General features: G+C 41.5%; 1 protein-coding gene across 1 annotated transcript in view; it reads right to left on the bottom strand.

The window, feature by feature from the left end:
* Positions 1-17,863, bottom strand: part of DMGDH (dimethylglycine dehydrogenase) — an 84,382-nt gene extending 66,519 nt beyond the window's left edge. Inside the window, exons 1-2 of the mRNA XM_077347315.1 lie at positions 17,011-17,863; positions 15,346-15,408 (exon numbers count right to left, since the gene is read on the bottom strand). Of these exons, the coding sequence (XP_077203430.1) occupies positions 15,346-15,408; positions 17,011-17,165 (218 nt within the window). The 5' untranslated portion in view covers positions 17,166-17,863. The remainder of the gene's footprint in view (positions 1-15,345; positions 15,409-17,010) is intronic.
* Between the last annotated feature and the right edge of the window lie 744 nt (positions 17,864-18,607).

Below are 18,607 nucleotides of genomic sequence, written 5' to 3'. Positions count from 1 at the left end.
CCTTTCCCTTGTGCCAGGCTGCCATCCCAACCAGTTTTTTGCTTGGTTTGGGGTTCAGTTTGATGCTTCTCCTAACTGGAATGTTTAGTTTTATGTACATCCCTAGTATATACTGCTCCGTTTTAAAAAGACTGGAAATTCACTCGGGAATTTTTGTTGCCAATCTGGAAACAAGGCACAGCGCAAGAAGAAATTAATGTTATTTAACAGGAAAACCGAATTGCTCCTACATGATGACGAATGTTCATGAGAGGGTGTGTCTATACGATCAGCAAACCCATTTCAGTGACTGACAGTTTCCTTCCACCAAAGAGAAGATTGTGATCCGACAAGAGGAAACTGAACAAGCTCCTGTCTTTGCCTAAGAGGCACTCCGACTGGCCGAAGATGTTCAAGCGACATCTGCATAAGAAACATTTGGTGGGTTTTTTTCTGTGTGCCGCCAGGCAGATTTTTGTTGATATTTTATGTCTGGATTCAGTATCTTTGTTTGGCGGAGTAAGAAGGGCGGTTGCTCAGAGCGTTACACACAGTTTTCCATGGGCATCTTTAGGGTGTGCTAGTCAAGCCGAAGATGCATTCTTTATTCGAAGCTCTAGCACGGAGCTTGACATATACAAAGTTTCTCTGGAGATCAACATGCTTCCCTGCCCCCAGACCTTTTCCTCTTCAGAAAGAAATTGAAATATGTTTGATGGCATTGCCTCCTAGTGGCAATCTCTATAGTTACAAAAGGGAAGAAGATTTTAAAGAGCTTTCACTCTTGGACTTAAATACCTATAGTTGATCTTCTTTTAAAAGGTACGGGTGAATGAATTAAAAAAAAGGAAAAGAAGCATACAAAAAAGGAAGCTCACATATCATAAGCAACCTATCCATGTTATCAATCATTCTGTTCCAGTCTAGCATTTCTTTTTCTCTGAAAGATATCAGGAAAGCTTTTGTGGGAACAATCTGAAACTTGCTACCTGGAACTAAATCCTAATTTAGTCACTCCCAGGAAAGTGCTCCTAGGACTGCAGCCTGTACTTCTGAGTTTTATTGGCTACTTTTCATGGTTACTAATGATTTCAGGTTTTTAAGACTTCAAATAAATGCTATATAAATGCTTTAAATACATCCATCCATGCACAGTGCTTTTGCTTGCTTTCCCCAAGCATTGAGAAGTCAATGCCTTCCATATATTTTAGCATGCTGAACCAGATTTGTGAATTATTTTACACCAATTTGTAGTGTAAATATAGATGAATGGGGGACAACTTAGGCCCCTCCTAAACTGATCCCCATTATTCCCATCTGGGTCACATCTTCTTCTTGGGTATTGGCAGCGGGGGAGGAGGGGGGTCTTATTGCTTGTAAATTATGTTGGTGTTTTAAGTTTTGCATTTGTAATTCTAATGTTAGGTGCCGCCAGCCAGCTGGCCCAGAGCAGTGGCATATAAATCTAATTAAATAATAGTTGCACTAGACATGTTTTCTAGCCCTTTAGAGGGAGGATGAACTTTTAAAGTGAAAACATTTACCAAATGATGGAGAGATGCATATGGGGAAAATAATAGCCGTGTTGCTGTTTGTCAGGGTTTTTCTTCTTTAAAGGTCTGCAGCCTACTCCACTGTATGATAAATATGCCTTTTGTGACAACAATAGCTGCTGCCCCTGGGGAGAAAAGTGACTTGCATTTAAGTTATCTCTTATCCCTTGGCGATACTCAGTCAACGTAATGTAGAGCAGTGGTCCCTGGCCACCGAGAGGGAAATTATAAAATTAGGCTTTTCCCCGCTTTCACTACTCGGGTTGGGGTACGATCAGGCGAAAATTGTAGTGAAACAAAGGATTGAGGACACAGAGCGTCAAACTGACCTTTCTCGCTCCCCTAGGTATGGTGCACCACCGTGTTCCAGATATATTCAAGCCTCTGCAGACTATCTCTCCTATTTGGAAACAAAATACTATAGGAGAGCATTCACACTAGCTAGATGCTCTGCATTACCTTCTGCCATGCTGGTGGGTTGCTTAAAGAAAACCCCATTAGCTGAAAGACTCTGCCCCTGTAATTCCGGGGAGATAGAGTCAATCGAACACGTCCTCTTAAGGTGCCCTACTTTTAGCTCTGCGAGAAATAAATTCATCCTCCCATTACTCAGGAATTCCTCCACCAGTTCAAACAAAGAAAAAGTAAAATTCCTCCTGTGGAATAGTAGGGGCCATATTATTAAGCAAGTTGCCAAATTTTGTGCACATGTGCTTAGCACACGGGAAAGACAACCTAAGCTTAAGTGAAGATTTTTAGAGGTATTTTACTATGCATTTTTTTATAATGTACGCATCAATTATACAATTTTATATATTTTAAATTTTGTACTGGCTCCCTGATTTTGCAATTTTTTACTGTGAAATGTTTTTTCTCGGTATCTGTTTTATCTGGCCACAGTGCTGTATCAAATAAATTTGATTTGATTTGAGCAGTGGTCCCCAACCCGCGGGCCGTGGCCCGGTGCCGGCCCGTGAAGGCCTTGGCACCGGGCCGTGGCTCCCTCTCCCCGCCCCCCCCTACAGTAAAAAACTTCCCAGGCTGCAAGCTTGTGGCCCAGGAAACTTCTTACTGCAGGAGGTGGGGGAGAGGGAATCAGGGCCGTGCCCGCGCATTGAGCATGCGCGGGCGGGCAGTTGCCCTGCCAGTCCCCAGCCTTAAAAAGGTTGGGGACCACTGATGTTAAGAGTGGCAGACTCTACTCTGGAGACCTGGGTTTGATTCCCCACAGTTCCACATGACACCTCCATGCACATCCCAGTAATTATCTGGACACTGGAAATGGTAGATTGATCCGAATCTGCAACTTATGTGTAGCTGTTACATAGGTGGGGATCCTGGAACCATCCTATTGGGAGGAATGGACCGTGCAAAGTTCCTTAATGCTAGTACAGACATTGAAGTCCCAAGGGAGGGCAGTAGAGTGCTCCCTGGCTTTTCCTATGTCCATTTCTGTCGCTGTCATCTGGAAAGCTACCCTCAAGTCTTTCTTCCTTCTGGTCACTTCCCTCCTCCCTCTCTCTTGCTCTCTCTACTATGTGGGTTGGACAGGCTTTCCACAATCTCTTTCCATCCTAGCCTAGATTGATAGCTGTAAGCCTTTACTCTGACTTTCCCATATAGAATGGAGTTCTTACAATACAAATCCCATGCCTGACCAAATGGACTGAAAGGGCGGAATTGTCATCTGGAAAGACAGTATGAAACCTGAGCACTGGAAGGCACAAGTAAACAGCACAAAGGTACATAGACAAACTGTAAGACTGCAATCCTGATCAGACCATAGAGTCTGCGGGGGAATATATTCTGATGAAATATTAACAGACAAAATTTAAGATGAGGAAAACCAGGCTGGCCATGGAGAGCTCCAGGAGAATGGCTTGAGTGGGCAATAAGGCTTGAGTGGGCAATAAGGTGGCTAATGAAGGGGGTACTCCTAGGCACTGCATCTCTGAATAAAAGTACCTTAAAGTACTTTAAAGTACCTTAAAGCAGGAATAATGTATTCAAATTAAATTTTTTACATTTCTGAATTGCTTTCCCCTACCAAAACAATGTGCAACCTTACAAAAAAAATTATAATTATGAAATACTTATTGTTGTTGTCAGCCATTCAGTCATGTCCAGCTCTTGGCGATCCCATGGCACAGTCGCCACCATGATGCTCAATCCCGCACCGCCTCCCTCAGCTGTGCAACTTTCTGGCTGGTGTCTATTTCAATTGCGTCCAACCACTGTGCTCTTTGCCAGCCTGGTTTCTTTTTTCCACTGACCAATCCTAGCACAATTGCTTTCTCCATTGAGTTGGATCACATGATATGGCCAAGGTAGGTGAGCCAGAGTTTCTCAACTTAAAACAGCTGTATACACTAAAACAACCTGAGCAACTGCCAAATTGCCTGAACAGTTTGGGCAGTTAGAAATTACAGGAAAAAATAGGTAAAACCTTAAAGTGTCACAGTGGATCTGAAATCTGGAAGAAGGGCTCAAACACAGGTGGCAGTGCATGGAAAGTCTCATACAAGAGAAAGCATACAGGTGCCATGACACTCACCAATGGCATCCATTCACTTCTCCAATGATCCTGGCTTTCCTCCAGCATGGCATAATGGCTATGAGCAATGGGCTCTAGTCTGGTGAGCCAGGGTTGATTCCCTACTCCTCCATATACAGCCAGTTGGGTAGCAATGGGTGCTACAGAAAAGCAGATCAGATTACCTTTCCATCCATAGTGAGCATTCATTCAGAAACACATCTCATCTTATTTATTATATTAATTATCTTTTAAAAAGGATGCTTGGCTTGACACTTCCCAATATGGTTCAGCCCCATAAGATGACCTTTTTATTTTTGCAACCATCTAGTCTTTTTGAAATTTCAAAAATATCTGCAGCCTCAACAAGGTTTAGGGCCAAACACCATGCACAACTATGCATAATGTTACATCTAAAAAGAAAATAAGGTATACATATGGTTATTATAGTGCGAATTTCAGGATGCTAATTGCTTCCAAATACTAAGGTTACTCTTAATTGGGATCAGGAACCTTTGTGAAGTGCCAGTGAACACTGGATATACCTTATGGTAGCATGATGTTTATGTTGAATATTCACATGCATTGCATTACACAGAAGATAATTAGGGGATGAAGCAGGTAGCTTTCTGCCCACAACATGAAAGCTCTCCGTTCCAGCAGAGGGGTCATTTTTCTTCCTTCCAACATCCAGCAAAGCCTTCTTCATCTGTTGATCTGCTTTCTCTGTTTAATAGAGCTTCATGCTCATCTCTGCTAAAAGATCATTATAGCTGACAGGAGCTATGCATTATGTTCTTTTACCCTTGACTTTTAAACTGAATCAAAGCCATGCATCTGACCAATCTCCAAACAAAAATTTAAATCCAGGTTCGGTTCTGAAGAGATCTTTGGGTTTTCATTGCCCAGTGCTAATAACTGTCTCTCTATAGTGAATGAAACAAATAAAACACATGGAATAAAATATTTAGAAGGAAGCATCCTTGTACCTATTACAATAGAGAGCAAAACTGTCCATCAGTCATGAAACCAAACTAACGCCGCACTATTTTAAACATATAGGTCTGTGCTTTATTACTGTAGCACAACTCCATCAGATTGAAAGGAATATATGTACCAGCCTGCAGCTTCAGAATGTTCTTCATTAAAAAAGGAATTGGCAATGTTAACTGAAAACATAACAAAGGGCCTTTGTGCTGTTGCACAGGAGAGCCAAAAAGTTATTGAAGCAAAGTTTGTTTACAAGAGAACCACATACAGGTCTTACATAAAACAAGCTGTCGTTCTGTGTAATGAATGAAAGATACATTTATTCAGACAGGATACATTTATTCTCCTGTGCTAACAGGAGAAAATGTATGCAAATATAACTTCTCGCTTCGTTGCCAGTTCTACTTCAGTGTCAATCCAATAGGAAATCATAGGCATTCACAGTCCTGCACTGCATGATGAGAGCCAGTGTAGTATAATGGCTAAGAACAGCGGACTCTAATCTAGAGAATCAAGTTTGATTCCCCTTTCCTCCACATGAAGCCAGTTAGGCGAACTTGGGCCAGTCACAGTTCTCTCAGAATTCTCTCAGCCCCTCCAGATGAATGTGTCATTCAATCTGAACTCACTACCTTTTAGCCTTTGTCCAGATGTTGGTTTAAAACCTTTCCCACAATCTGTTTAAATATCAGTTGCAGAGTCAATTTTTTTAAAATGTAAAGATACCTTTTCGCCTAAGAAATCCAAATCCATTCTAACACCAGCTTCTCAGACATTTACCACACGGAAGGTGTTGCTCCATGTCAATGTTCAGGGCATTTCCACACCCTTTAAATGTAGTGAGATGTTTAACTTAGGTAGTAGTTAAATTCCAGCCTGTCTATATGACGTCGCCAACATGCAGCATCTGGGCAGTAACCAGCTGGCTACATCCTCCATTTTAAAGCGCTAGTTGGTGAATCCCAAAAAGTGGATTCACCAACCTATGTATCACAGAATCACAGAGTTGGAAGGGGCCATACAGGCCATCTAATCCAACCCCCTGCTCAACCCAGGATCAGCCCAAAGCATCCTAAAGCAATAATTATAGTTGACAGGAGCTAGCTAATTGAGAGCAACCAGCAAGCAACCAGCGCAGGGAACTTATGGAGGCTAAAACGTGCAAAAGGCACCTGTCTTGTCCCACCCTCGCTCCCCCCCCCCCCCGGAATGTCTTTTTTTTAATGTCCGGCATCTTGAAGCAATGAATATACAGACAAGAATGCAGGCAATGCCGAAATCAGGAATGAGATTAATTCTTTTAATTATCAAGACTCGTGATTCAATAAGGTGTAGCGTTTAAAAGCGCTATGCATCTTTGATTAGATGCATAGACATAGCAACAGAGAAGTATGCATTAAAAAAAATTAGTGGGCATTGCGGGACCTTTAAAACATCAAGAAAGGGGACTGGCTGCCTGGCTTGATTGACAGGCTGAAGAGAGTCGCGTATAAACCGCGTTGCTCTTTTCCGCCATTTCAAGCAGGTGATGTGGAGGGTGACAAGCGTGAAAAGGTAGCAGAGAAAAGCGAGGCATCAAAAAGGTGAGGAGGGGCCAGGAGGCGTGATTATATTTAGCATTATGCCATTCAGCTGGAGTAACGTTATTTTTACAGATGTGCAGAAATGCCCCCAGTTTTTGGCTCAGGGCAGGTTGCCCCACTTCTTCCTGGCTCTGCACAAGGGAGCAGTTGGCCCACTGCGCTCTGTCCACCCTGGATGTGTGCTCTCACATGGCAGCTGGGACAGTGAGGCTCTGCTGCACTGTGGGGTGGGCCTTCATATTTTTTTCAAGAACAAAACAAATGCCCCTTGTCCCTTCCAGAACACCATACTTGGGCGCAGGTGGAGAAGAGCTGGGCCAGGATGGCCCGATTCTTCCGCAGCCACACAGCCCAGGCTCAGCATAGTCTCTGTTGACACTGGGGGCAAAAAAGGGAACACACATTTATTCACATTCCCTTGCAAATGAGAGCCTGAGCTGGGCTAGGTCTGGGATGGCCTTGGACTGGCGCTAAGGTCATGCAGAAGTGGGAATTCTTTGTGTAGAAACAGTGACAGATATTCTATTTGCATGACTAGCTAATCCTGTACATGCATTAGGAAACATTTCTGAAAATCTTAGATCTGAAACTTACATTTAACCCCCGGGGCCTCATGATATATTAGTATTGATACATTCATAGGGCTTGCTCCATTACAGTCTTTTCACTGTCTGAAAAGGCAGTTTGTGGGCATCGACTATTGTGATGCTGTTCTACAGCACAGTGCAGGAATACTGGCGGTAGAAATAGGAGGACTCATATGCTAGATTATTATAAAATTGATTATTATAGAATTCTGGGGAGGGATCCAAATCAGTACACAAAGGGATGGAACCCTAAATTATTTAAATTATTTAAACAACAATCCAACCTCTTAAATATAACTGAGTATTAGTAGTGGCTCCCAAAGAAGCCATGCATGTAGAAGCTGTTTGAAAAAGGAATAATTGAAAATTGTGTTTTTAAGAATACCGTTTCTATTAATTTGATCCACAAAGTCTCCTGTTTGATCCACTTCACTTGTGGAAAAGAAAACATTGACAAAAGGGAAGGATCCTCAGTCAGCATATTTTGTATTTGATTGTCATGAGAGTCAGATCCTAAACCACAGTAGTAATGGCAAGTGGGTAAGATCGAGTCTTAACAGTGATTGCCCCGCACAGAACATTGTAAATAACTTTTCTTATTCCACAGCAATGCTGCAGATACACAACAATTAATAGTGCAATCCTATGGAGAGTGATTTCAATGGGTTTAGAGTAAAGTAACTCTGCATAGGATTGCACTGTAAGAAAGGTTAAAACAAAACATACCAAAAATGGATGAATGCACCCAAGCGACATTCCTTTCATGAGTGTGTTAAGCAAACAACAGATGCTTTTGATGACAAATTGATGTAAAGCACTAACTAAGTCAAGCTGTAGTATGTTACCAAACAGGAATTTATAATAACCAATGTATTGTTGTTTTGTACCTTATGTGAAAAGAATGTAAACATTCTGACACACCTCTAGAAGCAAAGGGTAGGTAGAACTATGTGTCAGACAAGATTTTAAAAGGTAGTTTCGTTACTAAACTAATAGCATCCATAAAAAATAATTATTTTGTGTATAGAAATGCAGAAGTGGAGCACTTTGGAAAGACTCATTTGCCCTGAATATATGTTACTGCATTTTAAAACCTAATCTGTAATTCCTCTGCTATACTAGAGTAGGCTACACCCTCAATCCCAATGTATCATTAAACAAGGATGCCATGAAATTGGTACATTCCTATGCAAATCTCACATGTAAGATGTAATAAACCATGAATAAATTATAGCCTTTGACTGGCAAGTCTACAGCTGTGCTTTTCCCCCTCTTGAGTGTGTAAAAGATCATTTAAGATATTTTTACATTCTGCAGTAGAAACATTGGTCATAGACAGGCTACCTTAGGCAACTAGTTACACAGTGCTTGAAATAGTGCTGAGACCGAGCCATAAAAATATAAAAAGAAATAAAACATAAATGTAAAAACTGCAGATACCTTGAGGAAAGCAATGTGAATTATTTGTGGGTATTGAAAGATTCCTAACCAAGGTTGAGTCTGCATGGGGCTTTTTATCCACTCCCAGCTCAAATAAATCCTTCCCCTCTGCACTGAATTCGATTTCCATTTCCATTTTGGGCACTTTAAATTTTCCCTCTGCAACATGCATGATTGGTCCGCGGTGACCCTACCTTTCCCCCATGATATCCAGGAGTGGATGTAAGCTGCAATATTTGAAAAAACTGCCACAAGTGTAAATGTAGATTTCTGCTTTTTGTGAATTAACTTTCTGCTCCATGCCTGCAACACTGATGTAGCAAAGCAGTCTTCCCTGATTGGCCAGGGCGTCAGTTCAAAGACTTTCTGGTTACTGGTTGCAAGGCTTCCCTTCCTGTTTTAAAGTGACTGCGCTCCAGAATCCCACACTTCTCTCAGCATAGATTTGCTTAGTTCTCTGAGAGGCTGCTGCTGGCTTGGGAGTCAAAAGAGAAGAAATAAAGCACTAATGCCAGCTGGACTTAAACTGCTAATTTAGGAAAGATAGTTCAGCTTCATGACCACCGCTCCCCTCCCACCTCTGAGTTTCCCCAATCAAGTTCAGAAGGCTTTCTGTTTCAGTTCAGGGGGGGAGGAAGACTCGGGTTCAAATCAATCTGAATTCAGCAGGATCGACAACGGAAAAAACAAAGTAAGTGCAGAATCAGTCCAAGATAGCCCAGGCTAGTTAAATTATGTTAGAATTAAGTTACAGTTGAGTCTTTCAAAGGTATACATTCTTGAATGGCCTGGAAAGCAAAACCAAAGAAGAAAACCAACCAAATAGCATTCCAGATTAAAAAAAAGTTTGTTGCTTGGGCTGGAAAGCAGGCAATGTTTGTGCTTGGGAATCAACTGAGCAAGATATTAACTGATGACATTCATTAGCCAGTATAATGATATTACGTTTAAGTAAACCAACCTGTCTTATATGAACATGGTACAGAAGATGAGAACATTTGTATGGGCTTGGCATACAAATGTTAAAGAGGCTACAACTGATTCATATTTGAGTGTCCACTTACAGGAAAAACACTTTCATATATCACATTGCTATTTCTGACTGAAACTCAGTCTTGCTTCAGATGGAAAGAACAGTATCTCCGACATTACTATGAAAAGTGAAGAATCAAAGAGGCAGACAATGAAGAATATCTGCATAGTTGACCTGCATAAAATAAGTCAGCTATGGGTTGGTTTCGGCACTCTAGCCTTTTTGGTACCTCTACTGGTAGATAGGGACTGATTTCCCTATCACACTGCTGACTTCCAGATAGCAACCAGGGATATTTCTAGACATCCCCTAAACTTCAGGGAAACAGCATTTCGAGGGATGTGAGGGACTATGGTTCAATGAGGAGGCACGAAAGTTCAAGCCCATGGATCACTGGATTTAACTGTAAAGTTTTAAATGATACCAAGCTTTTCATATGGGAAATGTGACAGGTTCTCCTGAATAAATATCTAATTGTTTAGGATACAGATTTTGGTTTATAAATGGTTTATGGGTTGACTGAACTGATAATGTGGAGTGTGACTGCATAACATATCTCCTTACATGTGTTACTCTGGATGCAGGAAAGCTAGATAGCTGGAAAAAGGGAACCTAGTAAAGTTGCTCATGTATAATTTGCAAAACACTGATGGCCTTTCATGACCTTCAGACTGAATACCTGTGAGGTGCAGTTCATAAGAAAATAAATGTGTCACAAGTGAGGCACACAATGACATAACTACTGACGGCTGAAGAATAAAATCATCACTCCAATAAAAATAAGGATAATGTTGCAATCCCCTGGCTGTTGATATCTTTATAAATTCTGTATTGGTTTCTGCATCTGACAAAATAAGTTAGGATTGTTTCCCATGTATTCGTATCTATGTTAATAAAGAGGAAGGTCTTCGTGAAAAGAAGAAAAGCTGTTTTTAATACCCTGCTTTTTACTACCCAAAGAAGTCTCAGAGTTGGCTAACAATTGCCTTCCCTTTCTCTCCCTGCAATAGACACCCTGTGAGGTAGGTGAGGCTCTGAGGTTGATTTCACGCCAGTGGCGCCACTCTGGGCTGCCGCCAGTACATTGATGCGGAGCTGCGTGTTCTGCAGCATACTGTGTTCACACATTTCAGTACTGGATCGTCTCCGACACCAAAATGTGTCCCCCCCAGGAAACACAGTGGCGGCAGGAAGGTACCACCGCACAGTGGGAAGCAGTGGGGGATGTTTTATTTTCCTGGAAGGTGGGATTGCATTCCACGCAATTCCATCTTCCTGAAAAATACACAAAAAATTCCCAGGTCCATACTGCGGTGCCTCTTGGCCCCTGGAGTGCCAAAAGAGAACGCGAAAGAATCCACATTCCCTTAACACAAGGCTTATGGAGCTCGATCTGCAAAAGGCCTGGGAGGGTGACGGCCTGGCACTGTCGTCATGGGTCCATATAGACGGCATTCTGGCCTTTACAGCCCATGCGGAATCGCCCTGAGAGAACTATGATTAGCCTAAGATCACCCAGCTGGCTGCATGTTGAGAACCCCTAACTCCAGGGAAGCAATAATGTTAAGTAGCATGTTGGCTTGATGTTAAATTGACAGTGTTTTTAAATACATCTTTTCCCATCTTCAGCAAAAAAAATTTAAACATACACTCAAGTTGCAAATGGTCTTCCCCTATCTTCCACTGCAGCATGTGATCTGAAATAAATCAGCACAGCAACATCCATGTTACAGGCTATTTTCCCATCAACAACAGGAATTCTTATGAAGACTGGCGCATGGAAAATTCATCTGAAATACAATGATTAAAAGGTTCCTTATTTCTTTTTGGAAATTTAATGGGAAAGCAGTTTGTGGTTTCCATTCTTAAAAGTGTCTACACAGTGCTTACAGAATGTTTTCATAGCACTGTAACGTCAGTCTTGGGAAGACTGTTTTATATGAATGAGCTATATTTTTACTTTTAAAAATGTAGGCAGCTATTGTACAAGAACTGTCTATTGTGTGGTTTGTGGCTTCCTCTCAGTTCCCTTTTTCACTATTTTGGCTTCAGGGTTGTGGTTGAATGTTTGGTTTTCTTTTCTTTTTTTGGAATACACTCCTCTAGTCTACACTTGCATTAGAATATTAATCCAAACAGTACACTTATACACCTAGGGTTTAAAAAAAATGATTGTTCCTCTCTGTGTGTCAAATATTCATCCTGCACCCAATGGAAAATGTTTGTATAGGCATGGAATGCTTATTCCATAGAAGAGAACAGGAGGTCTGGAAAGAACCTTAGATTACTTAGAATATCCGTATAATACAAACACTTATTACCTGGATCCAATCTTATTATCCATGCTTATGACATAATTTTTTGAAAAATGTAGTTCTAATGGCTGATTGTCCCTTAATCATATTGGAGTACATACCTGAGCATTTGTAAGGGCATTTCCGCACATTGAAAAAACGTTACACCAGCAAAATGGCATAGCGCTAAAAATTATCGTGCCTCCAGCCATTCCTCACCTTCTGGCTCTCTTGCATTTGGCTGCTGCCTCCTTGGGCTTCTTACACTCCAAAAGCACTGCTTGAAATGGTGGAAGAGAGCAACACGCTTCACACATGACTCTCTTCCACCTGCCAATCAAGCCAGGCAGCCAATCCCCTTTCATAATGTTTTAAAGGGCCTGTGATGCCCGCTAATTTTTTACAGTAAAACTTCTCCATTGAAACGCCTATGCATCTAATCATAGATGCATAGTGCTTTTTATAATGCCACCCTTTATGGAATCATGAGTCTGGAACTTTAAAAAATTAATCTCATTCCTGATTTTTTGGGGGGGACTTTAGAGAGGCATGCTTCGTGTGTCAACTTTTGGGGGAAATTCTTTTTGGCTTTGCCTGTACAATTGAACGCCTATTCATTACTACAGGCAGTTTGCTCTAAAAAACTTCCATCCCTGGAAGAAGGGAGAGGGAAGTGGATGCAAGGGAGGGACATTGGAGGCGGAGAAAGCACTTCTTCACTTCCATACGTTTCTTTAGCATGTGGCTTGCTGGTTGCTCTCCTGTATTTTGCGATACATAGGTTGTGGAATCCACTTTATGTGATTCCCCAACTACTGCTTAAAATGGTGGATGTTGCTTGAGATTTGCTGGATGGACACAAGAGGTTGGCAATATCGTGCAAAACACCAACATTATGGCATTTTCATAAGGTCAGCATTTCACTATATTTATCGGATGCGGCATCGCCCTGGGTATCAACCCTTAAATACCTCTTTATTATATCTTTAAGTATTCTTTGTGTCTGTTTCCAAAGCTACCCAGATATTTCCAAGGCACAGTAATGGTTTAGCAATCTGGTAGCAGTTTTAGGTATGAGAATTCTGACAATAAGACAGTGTTGTAAAAGCCAACAGTGGGCAAACTTGAGTTGCATAATTTGCAGGGCAATCTCTGAGAGAGCTGCATTAATATTTACAACTTCCAACATTATAGATGAGGAATTATGCATGCACTCCTGAACTCGGCATAAATTAGCAAATAAATTTATTTAGAAAGACAATTTAGTTTTGGCTTCTATGTGGTACACAAGAATGGAGTAAGCAGGGTGGAGCAGATCCTGTTTACTTCAGGGATTGAAATTACAACATACATATTGCTTAGGCTAGTTACTATTTCTGTGGACTATTGCCTTTTGTGGACTTATTCCCAAAGCTGATATATCAGTGTGTGTGCATGTATATCTGTACCATAAATAAAGCCAGACAAGGATGGTGGGAGGAGTGGGGACTCACTGCCTACCTGAATGGACACATGGGGAGTCATTCTCCTCACAGTACCAATCAGCCAGGGGATGCCCCACTCCTAACTGGCCTTCACCCTCCTGATTGACCCTCAAGGAGAACACTTGACCCACAGAGGAGCAATCAGGTATGGGTACCCAGCCTTGCCAGGCCTTGGCAGAGCTGCCCAGGTGTGTGTGTGTGTGGGGGGGGTTAAGGGAGTCAGAGAACTTCTACCAGAGGTTGCCCCAAACAGCCGCACCGCGGCCTCACCAGGCCTTGTGGTTGCTGCCAGGATGGGGGGGGGGGAGGGGAGGCTAGTATATATAAATGTTTACATATACACATAGTATATACATAGTATACACATAGTATACACATATAATGTGTATAAACACACACATGTACACACACACGTATGTATGTATGTATGTGTGTATGTATGTGAACATATGACTCTCCCAGAGAGAGAGGAAGATTGTGCAGTTTCAGTTTTTAATGACTGATTCATTTTTAGAGATGATCTGGGGTACATTTTTAAAAAAATTAGGAACTGCTGGTCGGCAACAATGTCGGCAACAGAATTAACTTTTAGCAGCTGCCATATTGTCTTATTCCCTTCTGCCTATCAATGTCCCTCCCACAGGCTCCACCCCCAAATCTCCAGGAATTATTCAATCTGGAGTTAGCAGAATTTCCTTTCCACCAGCCATCTCCTCTGCAGCACATAGCCAACACACAGGTGCCAACCTCATACTTAACTTTTTAACCCCATCCATCTCTATTTCAACCCCATAACTCCCTTCCTGATACTTGTTGCTCTGCTTGGCTACTTCTGTACGACTGACCTTCATACGATTGCCAGCTCCAGTCTGAGAAAATTCAGTAGATCTGAGGGTAGTGCCTCGAAAGGAAGAAGTTTGGGAAAGAGAGCTCAGTGAGGTTGTAATGCCATACAATCAGTTTTCAAAAGGAGCCTATTCCTCCAGGGGAACTGATCTCTGTAGTCTGGAGATCGGTTGTAATTCTGGAAACACTCCAGGTCTCACCTGGAAGAGGTTAACCTGAGGTCTCTGGCTGAGCAGCCAGCAAGTTTCCTGCCATGTACAGAAAAATGCAACCTAGCAGGGATACTGGACAGCTCCCCAACATTTCAGCTCTGTCGCTATGAAGAGTCAGGGATATTTCTAACCCTTGGCAGCAGCATGCTAACTTTCTTCCACATAATTAAGCAGGAAACCCGGAGAAAGGAAATGGTCTATGCTTGGGGAAACTATTGATGTGTCAAAACTGCCCCCTCATGGACTATTTCCTCAGTTGTGAAAAATGCTGCTCTAGTCTTCCTAAAGTCCTGCAGAATAACAAACCTTTTATACAAAAATCTGGCCCTTAAGGAGCTGATCTGACTGCCATCCCTGTTTTTTCTCTTGCAGTCTGAGAATCTTCAGAAACTGTTATTTCGGTCCTTCCCCCTGGAAGGCAATTCAGGGTTATCCAATGAGGAAGCTCAGGATTCAAATCTATTTCTCCCTCCATTCCTGCCTCCAGTGATATCATAGATACATATCAACTTTGCCTACTATCTGCCTCTCCTTCCACCCACCCCTCCCCCCTCTGTATTTTTAAAAAACTTTTGAGCATGATCGTGTTACAATGAGAATTTGCAATAATAGTGCCCTCTTTCTGAGAATGCTCCGGAAAGTTAACCACATTCCTCCCCATCTTCCTCCAGCATATAAATGCATTTTCATGATTTAAGACACAATAGGGTTCTCCATAACTTTTGTGTTGATAAACACTTGTGTAATGCCAGCCAACACAAAATTGGTGATTGAGCACAGATCAATATGAGGCAACCTCCCCCCCCCTTACCTGGGTGATTCAGGTGCCAAGGGAATCGTGGGATGGGGTGTGTGCAATAAGTCTTGCCTAGTGCTGGAGGGGGGAAAAAACACACACAATCAATTTATTTGATATAGTCATAGACCAGCAAATTACCAAAACATAAAATTGCACTTCAAGCATGGGGGCTCACAACCTGTGGGTGACATTTTTAACTGCATTCCAAAGCAACTGTGTTATTGTGCATGTGCTGACAAAGAAAGGGGGGGAGGCATGAAAGGAGGTGGGACCGCCCACCTCCTGACGAAAATGTAAAACACATGCCACGAATGGAGTCCTGACCAGTGACAGGAGAAACCACAGATGCTGAAAGGCAGGTGCAAATTTGGAGCCTACATTTAGATCTGCAAATCATCTGCAGAAAAGATCATGGTGGTTAATGTCAGGGGACAGATAAAATCACCCTCCCTTGAGGAATGCCGAAATATAATTTATCCCAGGTAAACAAATGGATATTTACACTTCTGTGAAAAACTGAAGTGTTGAATTTGGGAACAGTCATAATGGGAGGGGGGATTTCCTTGCCCCAGCAGGTGACACTGGCCATTGTGCCCCAAAGAGAATCCCTTTGGTATACAGCCTGTGCCCATCCACAATGTTGACATACCATTACGTCTTTGCATCAGTGCAACACTTGTTATGTCCAGAAGCATTTTCTAGTGCAGCAAATTTCTAGAGAGTCCATAAATCACTCTTACTCTCACTGTTGTATTTTAAAACTGTTTTTCAATCTTAGTATAATTTTTCCATTTGTATTCCATTAGTAGAGAAACAAAAGCAAACCATATATGGAACTCACTTTGCTCGCCTCTGCACTGTTGTTTGCGTTTATTTTTGCTTAATATTTTTGTAAGCATGAAACTAAATAGCATTATGTTTTTATACATGACACCAACATTCTTCCTGTTTCTCTAGAGCAGGCAATAGTCAAAGCATGTAATCGAAAATACAAGTGATAATATTGCTCTGCCTCCACTGGCTCCCACAGACTCAAAAATACACGAAAATTGCATTTTGTCTAGGACAGCTCCAGAAGAAATGAAACAATAAACTACAAGTCTGCTGTGATTATACATTTTTTGAATTAAATGTTTTTATTTTATTTGTTCTTTGGCTTTTCCAGTGAAGAATGAATAACTGTACCAACTCAGTTGTTCCAATGGCTTTTTGCATCATGGTCTTTTTAATTGCTTTGGCATTCTCTGTTCGTTTAAGGTTGTATGGCCTCAAGGACTGGTTGAAAGGATTTCAGAGTCCACTATATAAATCTCAGTTTTTCATCTCTTTATGAGGTTCTGATTAACAGAACTGTCAGCTTATGTGGAGCATATCTGGCAAGCACATATCTGGCTGGGAGATGCTAGCTTTTATGTTTATTCTACTCTTGTACTTGGACATAACTCACCTAGAGATCACTGGCATTTACTTCTGAATTAATACAATGTTTGTGTATATACGGAATAATAAAATTCCAGAAGATCTAAATGACTGGAAAGCCAGATTTGCATTATACAGTACCAAATATAAACAAAAGAATGTGTTTGTTGAAACAGGCAGTGAAGAGTCCATACTAAAGTTAGAGATGTCCTGAATTCTTTATGCAGACTGCATATTTTACTTGCTCAAATGCCACACCTGTGGTGAAAGTTTCTTTCATACAACGCAAAGCCGTTTTTGTCTGGAAGTAGGTATCTGGGTGGGGATGAGAGAGAAAGGTCCTCAGATGGGATGTTTTTGAGGCTACAAAACAGCGAATGAGAGGAAAGCACTGAGCTATGCATCAGCACCATCAGAAGGGCAGCTTCTTAACTCAAATTTGTTCTCTATAGAGATCCTAATTGTATAATAAAAAGGTATCTTGTGAAAAGACAGTGCAGGTGTTTATTTTGCCATGAACTCATAGATTGGAAAGGTTTCTCAGTCTGCATATTCTGTCACAAAGAAAAACATGCTTGTTTCAGCCAAAATAGACATTTTTTCTCAATACACTTTATCTCTGTACATGGGGAGAAATTGTGAATCTGCTTTAAACATCCACTGGGTGATTTGTAGACTTCCTGGGGACAAACAGAATCTTCCTCCAATTAGGTTATGGGTGACAAAATAGAATTAGTGTCTCCTGTGGTGAGCATATTGATTAATGTCAGTGATACCACTGAAAACATATAGCTTTGTTTCAGGGGCAACTGTAAAATAAAAGCGAGTTCATTCCCATGATGAAAGAGTGATAAAGGGTTAAATGTGTCACTCTCAGGCAGCATCTGGCACATGCTGTTTGGACCCAACTGCTACTCTCCACAGTGCTTTGTCCCTTTCAATGGTCACTGTCTAGTTTTACCACCTGCTCCCCTACCCTCCCTGCCTCCCTGTTCCTGTTCTGTCCCTGCCTCTATTCATTTGTTCAAGGGAATCTTTCTCTAGTCTTTCAAAAAAAGACAAAGGAGAATGAAACCACAAAAATTAATAAGGTAGTTAGCAAACTAAAGGCAAATTCATCATTTTTTAAAATGGCTCAAAGTCTTCTTCCCAATCTCAAAATGGATAGATAACAGGGCCCTAAATTGAGCTGACAGGGAAAAGACTGCAAAAGCAGCACCATTTAGTTTTTACTATGGATAGTTATAAAGTGCATCTTAGTAGAGAAGTATGCCCTCTGTGTGAAAGCCATATGTGCCACTCTTAGGATTTTGCCTGTCATATGCCCATCACCTAAAAACAAATAATGTCCTTCTTCAGCGTTACTAGTTTTCATATGCAAATATATGTGGATTTAATCGTTGTAACCAATGAAAACTCTTATAAAGAGGTTAGATCTATAATATAAAGGAACATCTCAGGATGCTGCTTTCAGGAGGGAACAGGATTACAGTTCATGGCAATGTTTATTATAGTATGTATCCCCTTGCTTGTATTGCCTTGTCGTCAGTTGAGAGTTCCTGCACTGTGCAGGGGGCTGGACTAGATGGCACTGGAGGGCCCTTCCAACTCTATGGTTCTAACCTTTGTAATCCACTTTCTGCACTGGGGTATGACCTGGCTCAGGCCGGTTGCTTCACTTTGTTTTGCTTGTGTTGTTTTCCAGTCCTGTAATCCTAGTCCCAATGCAGTTTGGGCTGTTTTGTGCTCTGACTGGATGGCTTTTTAAACTTTCAAATCCACTTTGAATCCAGAGAAAAGCAGAGCTACACATGATGTGACCAATAAACAAACAAAAGCCACAACTTCATAACTG

The sequence above is a fragment of the Paroedura picta genome, chromosome 7 (assembly GCF_049243985.1).
Source record: "Paroedura picta isolate Pp20150507F chromosome 7, Ppicta_v3.0, whole genome shotgun sequence".
In the NCBI taxonomy this organism is placed as follows: domain Eukaryota; kingdom Metazoa; phylum Chordata; class Lepidosauria; order Squamata; family Gekkonidae; genus Paroedura; species Paroedura picta.
This window is presented reverse-complemented; position numbering and strand designations above follow the sequence as displayed.